Source organism: Populus euphratica, unplaced genomic scaffold (genome assembly GCF_000495115.2).
Source record: "Populus euphratica unplaced genomic scaffold, PopEup_1.0 scaffold2.1, whole genome shotgun sequence".
In the NCBI taxonomy this organism is placed as follows: Eukaryota; Viridiplantae; Streptophyta; class Magnoliopsida; order Malpighiales; family Salicaceae; genus Populus; species Populus euphratica.
In genome coordinates this window covers 310,879-320,749 of record NW_011499846.1, presented here as the reverse complement: position 1 = coordinate 320,749, position 9,871 = coordinate 310,879, and the positions used below count along the sequence as shown (strand labels likewise).

Sequence of the window (9,871 nt, the reverse complement as noted above, 5' to 3'; positions counted from 1 at the left end):
CTTTAAAGTTTAGACAATATCTTATAGAGTGCATTAACTATACTAATATTATTGAATTATAGCAAGCTATCTTCATTTGAGAAGATAATGTTTTTTTTTGTGTTACAATATGTTTTTGAAATTATCTTTTGCTTTAAAAAATATTAAATATGTTAATAAAAAAATAAATAAGATTATTTTAATTAAAAACACATAATAGTAACTACAAACTTACTGTCTCTCCCCATCCGTGCCCTGTTGCTCATTGCATAAAAGAAAAAAGAAAAAACAAAAGAAGGGAGGGAAATGCCCTGTCACATCTCCACCCAAGTCTATTCTCATGTGCTCCCACTAGTCCTAGAGGCCACCCTCTCCTCTCCCCCAACCCCTCCAAAAATCCCAAGAACAAAACCTAGGGTTTTTATCTCTCTCCTATTGAGCAACACAATCACTAATTCCTCGCAATTCAATTAATTCAGCACATGCGACAACAGCAAGAAGACTGCAGACCTTCAATTCCAGATAGGACCGAAGAAGATGCGCCTAAACTTTTTGATAATTCCTTACCGATTTCTGATCCTATGAGCACCGATCAATGCGAAACAATCCCACAAATGGATGGTTCACAGCTCCTTGGAGCTCCAGTCACCGCAGTTACTTCTGACGTGGACTTGTCTAAGAGAGAATCAGTACATACGGTGCCCGTCGTAGAGGTTACAAATGACTCGAAAATTGCGGAAATCATCACTGGGAAGCGAAAGCGAGGCCGGCCGCCTAAAATTCAAGGGAAAGTAGGGCCGCCTGCTTTCTCTGCGCAGAGGAAGAAGAAAGATGAAGAAGATGTTTGTTTTATTTGTTTTGATGGCGGTAGTCTTGTTCTTTGTGATCGCCGGTGAGCTTGCTAATCTTGAATTTCTTTTTTCTGTTGTTTCCAAACTAAATTATAACTTGAAGCTTTGGCTGAGAAAGGATGAAAGCGTTTGGTTTCGTTAAATGTGCTCTAATTTGTTTTAAATGAGGGGATACAAATTGAAAGTTTGTGAGGTTTGGGATTAAATGGTGGTTTGGTTCTTTTATTGACCGTGTGGGTTTGGTTGTAGCGATTGACTTGGTTTAACTGTTTCCCGTTGATATGTAGGGGTTGTCCGAAGGCATACCATCCGGCTTGTATCAAAAGGGATGAGGCATTTTTTCGATCGAAGGCTAAATGGAACTGTGGTATGTTTCAGTAAATGTAGTAAGTCTCATGGAATTTATGTCGCTTGTTTTTGAAGTTTGTTCTTGTGTTGGCGAACATTGCATTAATTTATGGATTTCAATATTATCGAAGTGAAACGTAGGAGGCAGTGTGTTTGTGGGTTTTAATTGGACGGGATGAGGTTTTAGTTCAAAATGTATGACTTAATGCTGCATGTGCATGCAATGGGCGGGCGGGTCTTTATTGGCAGGAATGATGTTATAGTTCAAAAGTAAGAATTTCGGTTTGCCTACATGGGTGAACATACTTTTGTAGAAAGACACATTCTAACTCAACCTCGACATTTGAAGCCCAAATGACTAATTTTTTTTGTTAATGAACGGGAATGTTGATTTTCCGTTGTAGTTTCCATTTTTCATCAGATTCTTGTTTTTTTCTAAAGTAGTCACGGTTCATTAAACATGTTGATTGATGCCTGATGCATGCAATGTTTGGCTGCATTCTTGTATTTTCTATAGTAGAAATGGTTAATAAACATGTCAATCCATGTCTTTGCAATTCCATAAGTGCTTGGATTCTCGTTTATGTAGAGCAATCATGGTTAGTTAATGTGTCAGTTGATGTCATATGCATAACATCATTTATTTTTTTATAGTAGTCGTGATCACAATCCATCATGTACAAAGTTTCCATTTCTGATTTCCACTGTTAATGTAGTTCCACCAATCCTAGAGCCTTATCATGTATCTCATGCTTTTACTATGGCATATTTTCAGGGTGGCATATTTGCAGCAGTTGTCAGAAGGCTTCACATTATATGTGTTACACATGTACATACTCTTTGTGCAAAGGATGTACCAAAGATGCTGATTATTTATGTGTCCGAGGAAATAAAGGATTTTGTGGTACATGCATGAGAACTATAATGCTAATTGAAAATATTGCAACAGGAAACCAGGAGACGGTATGTTAGTTGCTAAATGCTTCATCTTATTCTAGTTTAGCTTTCTTGTCTTAATTGCTTTGTGAAAGAGCATTAATGATAAGATTATATGAACTCTGCAGTGTCTTTTGGCACCTCGCTATCCTTTGTTTTGGGTTTATACTGTTTCCTTTGTCTAGCACGTATATTGTTTATAATGGTTCATGTTTACATTCTTCTGCAAAGCTGTGAATGGAATTTCTTTTATTCACTTCAAATGAGCAATGGATCTTAGAAGAATTCAACTTTGAACAGCATAACTCCTATTTTTTCACTGTGTTGTCACAGTTTGGTTGTTCATGTCCTTTGGGCAGGGAGAGACATGGCCTGTAGTTAATAGTGTTTTTTTTCCTTCCCTTTTTTGCTATTTGATTCTGTCAATTTCTGATATTTTCTCTTGTGTATAACCTATGCAGGTTCAAGTGGATTTTGATGACACAACTAGCTGGGAGTATCTCTTTAAGGTCTACTGGATTTACTTAAAAGCAAAGCTATCTTTAACAGTAGATGAACTAATTAAAGCTAAAAATCCTTGGAAAGGAGATGAGCTACCTAAAACTAAAAACTCCTGGATTAGAGCTGGTGCGATGGCTCATAAGCAGGACCAACAAGGTGAGTTTTGGCACGGTAAAGATAATAAAGGCTCCTTTTCAAACAGCTACTGTGGAAATGTGGAAGCAATTCATGCCAAGAGAAGAAAAATGGACCGAACAAAGTTGCACACTGAGGAGAACTCTCATTTTATGGAAAAATCATGTGTTGACCAAGTCACGCATCTGCCTGAAGGCACATTGTGGGCAACAAAGGGGCTCTTGGAGTTTGTTTCACACATGAAAAATGGGGATATGTCTGTGCTTTCTCAGTTTGATGTCCAGAGTCTTCTGCTAGAATATGTAAAAAGAAACAATCTTCGTGATCCTTACCAGAAAAGTCACATTATTTGTGATTCAAGGCTTATGAAGCTCTTTGGAAAAGAACGTGTAGGTCATTTTGAAATGCTGAAGCTTCTTGATTACCACTTTCTTGTAAAAGAAGAATCTCCAGCAGATGATGAAACTGCTGCAATGAGAATTTCTGATGCTGTTGGTGGCCAGGTTGAGGCTGTCAGAAATAATGACAGTCAACTATTGTCAGGTAGTGATCGAAGGCGTAAAACACATAAAAGGACAGATGAGAGAGGACCGCAGATTAATTCTAATCCAGAGGAATTTGCAGCAATTGATGTCCACAATATTAGCTTGCTCTACTTAAAGCGTAGTTTGATGGAGACCTTAATGGATGATGCTGGAAAATTTCATGAAAAGGTTGTTGGATCTTTTGTGCGAATCAGGACTTCTGGTGGTGATCAAAAGGAAGATTCTTATAGGCTTGTCCAAGTTGTAGGTATTATTCATATCACCAGTGCCCCAAATTATCTATCAAGAGGAGGAAAAAGAACTGGTTTAATATAATATATGCTTGACAAATTAGCAAGTCACTGATGATTCCTTCTGCAGGTACCAATAAGGTTGCTGAGTCATATAAGTTCGGCACAAGAACAACTGATATCATGCTTGAAATATTAAATTTAGATAAGAAGGAGGTCATATCAATTGATGGGATTTCAAACCAGGAGTTCTCAGAGGTGAGTGGGTGACTAACACATCACCCCAACTAAGTGTTTCCTTTTCTAGTTCTGGACACTCTTCTCTTTTCTTTACTGCTTACATTTTGTATAGTTTTTCTTATACCATTTCGAGTATTTTCTTGACGTGTGATGCTAGATGAAATTGTTATACAGAATTTTGTGGATGTATCAATGGTAATTTCAACTTTGGAATTTTGAATGAACATAACTAAGGGTGTTTTTAGGGTTATGTAAAGGTGTGTTTTTTTATAAAAATGGTATAGCTGCTTGGGGGAATAACAAAGTGTGAGGGGACTGCTGATGCAGGAAAGCTATCAAACTTAGGTTTAGGGCTGTGAACAGTAATGTGAATCGCTGTTGGTGTGATTTGATTTCAATGGTTAATTTCTGTGTAATTGGTTGAATATGAATGCGGGGATGGTTAAAGGGTAAGAGATGATTGCTTAAAGGCTTGAATAATGAAGTTTTATTGCTGGAATTTGTAAGATGAAAGGAAGGATTTTTATGAAACACATCTGAAAGGAGGATAGCCTAAGCATCCAATCTAGGGTCTTAGGAGTTACAGCTAAGCTTGATGCAATCACAAAATTATAAAGCACTATTGCTGGAAATAAACTCCTAGCAAGAAAACATAATTAATTCTTAGACTAGGAAAACTCTCAATAAACTTAATTATTTTAGGACTATTAAGGTACCAAATATAAAATGAAACCCAAATTCTAAATTTTCAGCTAACCTGGAAATTTTAGAACATTTCAGCAGATTTTAGAATATAGAAATGACCCTGAATTCTATAACCAGATAAAATACACAAGGACCAATCATTTTCCGCATTCTGCATCAACTTCTCTTCATGTATTGATGAATGTGCAAAAGCCTAGTTTCATGCTTTTTTCCCTCCCGGATTGTCATGCAATCTGTGAGGAATGGTTTCTTTCCGATCTTTACCTATCATAAATGTGAGGAACAGTTTTTTCTGATGTTTACTTGACTTCATAATAGCTGGTGCATCATTTACATTCCTCTTTTGATTTTGAATGACACAGTAATAATGTAGTCTATACTTCAAAATTCCAGTTTACTTAGACAAATGTTTATATCAATTCTGTAGGAATCAATAAAAAAAATGCAAACCCCTTACACCAGGTTTGGCTTAGTTATTGATAGAGTGAGTAGATCTGCCATTTCTGGAAACCTCTTTTCTGATTCAAAATTATGTTGTAATGTGTACCCCGAGCCAGTATTAAAAGCCTGTTTAATGCAACCAACATATATATATATATATATATCAGTTGATAAAGTGTGTTTTTGTAGTTGAGTTCTGGAAACCACGGTAAGAAACAATATTTGTGTTTTGACTGTTCCTTTAATGCTAGAAGCTTGATTGGAAAAGGTAAGCAAACAACTCAAACAGGCTTTTTTTTGGCTTTAGACTAGCTTTTGTTGACCTACCACAAACAGACACTTAAAAGGAGTTACAAGGTGAAGCTGTTTTTGTGAATAGAAATGTACGAGTTTTCATTCATTTTTGACGTGTTAACTATGTTTCCAGGATGAATGCAAACGTTTAAGTCAGAGTATAAAATATGGGCTTATCAAACCATTTACAGTGGTGAGTGTTTCTGTCATGTTCACTTCTATAATTCAGCTTAAACATATGTGCCCCTTTGTCACAAGGTACTTTCCTGGTTATAGGGTGAGATACAGAAGAGAGCTATGGCGATTCATGATGTCAAAGTTTGTGATGTAAGTTTTTTCCTGATATTTATGTGGATACATATAACCCATATTGCAGTGATAGATTTAATGTTTTGTACAGCGGTATCATGGTTTCACTTTTGTTTTTCTTTAAACTATCAAGTGCAATTAATGATCCTGATTTTCTCTTGTATGTGGTCATACTTTTTCGATCCAGCATCTGGAAGCACACATAATAAGGCTTAATCATCTTCGTGACCGAGCTAGTGAAAAAGGGCATAGGAAAGAATATCCTTTGCTGTATAGAATTGTGTTCCCTTTTTGGGTTATGGTTTTTACCATGTTTGATCAGGTTATTTACTGGTTTTTATCAACCATGTTCTGCCTCAATGATACATATAAAAATTTACTCTAGCAAAAAATTTCTGCATTTATTTCGTGGATGATAAGAAAATTGCAACTAGGGTGAGGGTGATGATCTGGATTGGTGGTCATATTCTTGATGCCAAGGTGGAACTACAAATAATTAGTCACATGTTCCTGAAAAGTTCAACAGGCTTGTCCTTTCCTTTTTTTTTTTGTTTGGTTTTGTTTTGTTTGTGTTTTTTGTTTTTTTCGCAAGCTCATCCATTTCTACATCTTAGTTTTTTCTTGTCTTGTTCATGAAGTTTATTACTTGTCAATTGCTTGGCATGCTTGTTTGATGTGAACTGTAATTTCAGCTGTTGTCGCATGACATCAACCAAAGCCTTCCCTACTTATAATTCCTGATTTTTTTTCCCCTTGGCAATCAAACAGAGGACATAATAGCATATTGACATTAGCAACTGACCGAGAGCGTTGTAGAAGGTTTCAATTAGCATTTTAACATTAGCAACTGAGAGTGTTGTAGAATGTTTCAATTTATTACCAGTGTACTATTCCTTAACTATGTTGCACGCTTAGAGAATGCATGGAGAAATTAGAGATTCTTAAGTCACCTGAAGAACGTCAGCGCAGGTTGCTTGAGATTCCCTATGTGCATACTGATCCAAATGTCAACTCAAGTAATGAATCTGAAGAAGATGCTGGAGTTTCACTCAAGAAGAAACAAGGTTCCCAGCTACAACTTCTTGGTGTTGAATAATTTGTGATTGGCAGTTATGTTTGAAGTTGTCTATGTAGAGAGTTCAGCTGGTGATAACTTTGCTGGCATTTTTGCAGGTGACCATGCAAGAACAAGAAATGCTAGTGCTGGTAGAAATGGAGCAGAATTCAACTCTAGTGACAGAGGAAACAATCCACAGAATTCAGCATTCTCTACTGAACAGAGTAGAGATATATGCACAACATTTCATGTGGATAGAGATGGCACTACCCTGGTCCATGAGAGATTGAGCGAGTCCATGCAGAGTCAAGGAGGAGAACAAATTGGGCTGAATGGGCAGAATACATCAAAGAACAGGGCAGCTTCTACTGGTTCGATGACTGGTGAATGGAATAGTGAAGCAGCTGTACAATGTGGATCTTATCCTGGGGTTGCATCACGAAATATACCACCTCCTCTTTCTACGGGAAGAGAGCAGTTGGTTGATATTGAGACAGACAATCTGTGGCACTATCAGGATCCAACTGGAAAAACTCAAGGACCATTTGCTATGGCCCAACTGCGTAAATGGAGTGCAAGTGGGCTTTTCCCTCATAATCTGAGGGTGTGGAAGATAAATGAGAAACCAGATGACTCTATTCTTTTGACCAATGCATTGGTTGGGCGATTCCATAAAGAGCCAGCATTGTCCCATAACCGCTCCTCACTGACTCAAGAAGCAACAGTTGCTTCTGATAAAGATAAAATGCATGAATTTGGTATGAATCAGAGTATTGATGCCGTGCAGTTAGACAATAAAAATATTAACAACTGGAAGTCAGTGCAAAACAATGCAAGTGTCAATTGTAATGATGATGATGAGCTTCTAGGAAGCAATGCATGGGATGCCCATTCTTCAAGTTGGACTACATCTATGAATGTCACCATTCCCAACAATGGACAGGCGCAACTTGCTCTACAACTCTTGGAATTGTCCAAGGGGTGCAAGGCTTCGTCTGATCAATCCAATATGTGTAATTCACTTTCCTTGTTTCCGTCTTCTGGAAAGCTTGGTGAAACTCCATCACTTCAGGTAAAGGAAGAACATGAGGATGAAAAATGGATTTATGATCTGAGTGATGTAAATGAGAATTCACTCAAAACCCTTGAAGGTAAAAATAATATTGGCAGAAGTGATGATAGACAGGCTGACAGTGAGAGTTATTCAAACCAGTCTTCCGGACAGAACTGGAGACCCCCTGTAAAAAGTTCAAGCGGATGGGATTCCAAATCTATAGTTTCTGGGACAAAGTCTGTTGAAATATCTCAGAAGAATGAGGAAATGGAGTTATTTGATTTGCCATGTCCAACACCGAAGCAGCAACTCGAGGATTTGCAAGGACAGGCTGTTGAAAACAACCACACTACTTCAAAGCTTCCTGTTCTGGATTCAGGACCTTGCTGGAGTACTGCTTCCAGTTTAGTGGTTGGTGGAGCACATTTAGCTGGAGTAGCCAGTGAATGGGGCGGCTATTCGCCTGCTCCTGTTAAACCTGTTGAGGAATGGGACTCCAATCATGTGTCCACCTCTTCACTGAAACCTACAGATGGGGGCAGTGATCATGCTGCTACACTGACTCCAGATAGTGGCCAAATGACACACGCTCCCCCCACCCACCCAGTGATTGATGCACCTAATTGGCAGCCCATCATTCATGAACCTGCTGAGTTCTGCTCTTTAGTTGATGAATCTGTTTCAGACCTATTGGCAGAAGTTGAAGCGATGGAGTCTCTTGGTGGTTTGCCTTCCCCAACTTCGAAATTGTGCTCTGCTGGGGAATTGACACGAGATTATGATGATGATTGCTTCAGTCCTGTTGAGGGGTTTAGCCCAGCACCTGATCCAGGCAAAAGTGATGCATTCAGCTCCACTGCTGATATACAAAACCCTTCTCAGCTGACTGTAGTGAGTGAAGCACTGTTGTTATGTCACATGCCTTCTCGACCTACTGTAATAGATAAACCACTTGGTGTATCTCTAATGCCTTCTCAGTTGACAGTAGCCAATGAATCACATCAGTTATCTTGCACGCCTTCGCAGTCCACTATTACAGATGAACCACTAGAGAAATCTCAAAGGCCTTCTCAGTCGACTTTGACAGATGAACCACTTGGTTTATCACGGACTGATGCTCCGAATCCTCAAAATAGCTTCAGTGAACATTCTTCTACAAGTCCTGAAGCGGAAGGTAATATGAAGCCAAAAGATGTATCAGCTAACCAACGGGTAAGAGGTTCAGAAACACAGCCTCCTGCGTCATCAACTGGTAACCAGGGAGAATCAGGTTCAGATATCCAACCTGCTACTCCATCCACGGTCAGTGAATTGGAAGCAGGTTCCGATGTTCAACAACCTTCACCATCCAGCAAAGATGCTAGTCAGGGAACAGTAAAGGGAAGAGGAGCACAAGGAAATACGAACATGGTTTGGGGAAATGGTCATGGCACAATTCAGCAACATGCTAAGACGAGTGCAGCCAATTCTACAGGCAAATCAGGCAGTTGGGGAAGCCAACCAAGGCATGGTGGGGACAGATTTTCTGGTCCAAGAGACCACCGTAATCCTTTCCAAAGCAGAGAGAGAGATTCAGGTTTTGGTAGGGACAGGTCTTCATGGAACAAGCAGCCATTATGTGGTGATGGAAATGGAGCTAGTACATACAGACCCCCGCCCAAAGGGCAGCGAGTTTGTAAATTTTATGAAAGCGGATACTGCAAGAAGGGAGCATCATGTAGTTTTTGGCACCCGTGATATTTTGGTTCCACACCTCCACTTTTCCATAGGAAATTGCGTGCATTTAATTCTGCATTCACAATTTGTATCAGCACCCCCTGCCTGCCCCCCTGCCATTGTCCTAATCTAACTTGTACTTGGAGAATTCAGCTGGCATAAATGCATATTTGTTCTTTGGATACTCCAGCTTAGAGCTGCATGTTCAACGGACTAGCAACTTTCTCATTTCTATGATTATCTTGGGGCACTGTTAGATCTCAAAATCACGATTTAATGTTTTCTCGGCCAGGCTCGCTACTTGCATCCTCTCAACTTCACCTGTGCATCGTTACTTTATTTTTATTTATTTTTAATTATCATTTCGGTTAGCATATATATAATTTCAGCTAATTGAGTATAATTTTAGAAATTAAAAAAATTAGCTTAATTGATTGACTGCTACTGCATGAGTTATTATTATCATTGTATTTATTATAATATCATCTCCCATCCCATTTTCTCTATTATGCATTTTTTTTAAAATTGGA

General features: G+C 38.6%; 1 protein-coding gene across 1 annotated transcript; it reads left to right on the top strand.

Annotated features, from left to right (window-relative positions):
• The first annotated feature begins 268 nt into the window (after positions 1 to 268).
• On the top strand, positions 269 to 9,602 carry LOC105128667 (zinc finger CCCH domain-containing protein 44-like). The gene is made up of 10 exons (XM_011030441.1): positions 269 to 871; positions 1,118 to 1,197; positions 1,954 to 2,141; positions 2,576 to 3,542; positions 3,656 to 3,783; positions 5,339 to 5,398; positions 5,482 to 5,532; positions 5,702 to 5,772; positions 6,424 to 6,578; positions 6,688 to 9,602. The coding sequence occupies exons 1-10, from the start codon at positions 462 to 464 to the stop codon at positions 9,360 to 9,362; spliced, it is 4,785 nt and encodes a 1,594-aa protein (XP_011028743.1). The 5' UTR covers positions 269 to 461; the 3' UTR covers positions 9,363 to 9,602.
• Positions 9,603 to 9,871: the final 269 nt, after the last annotated feature.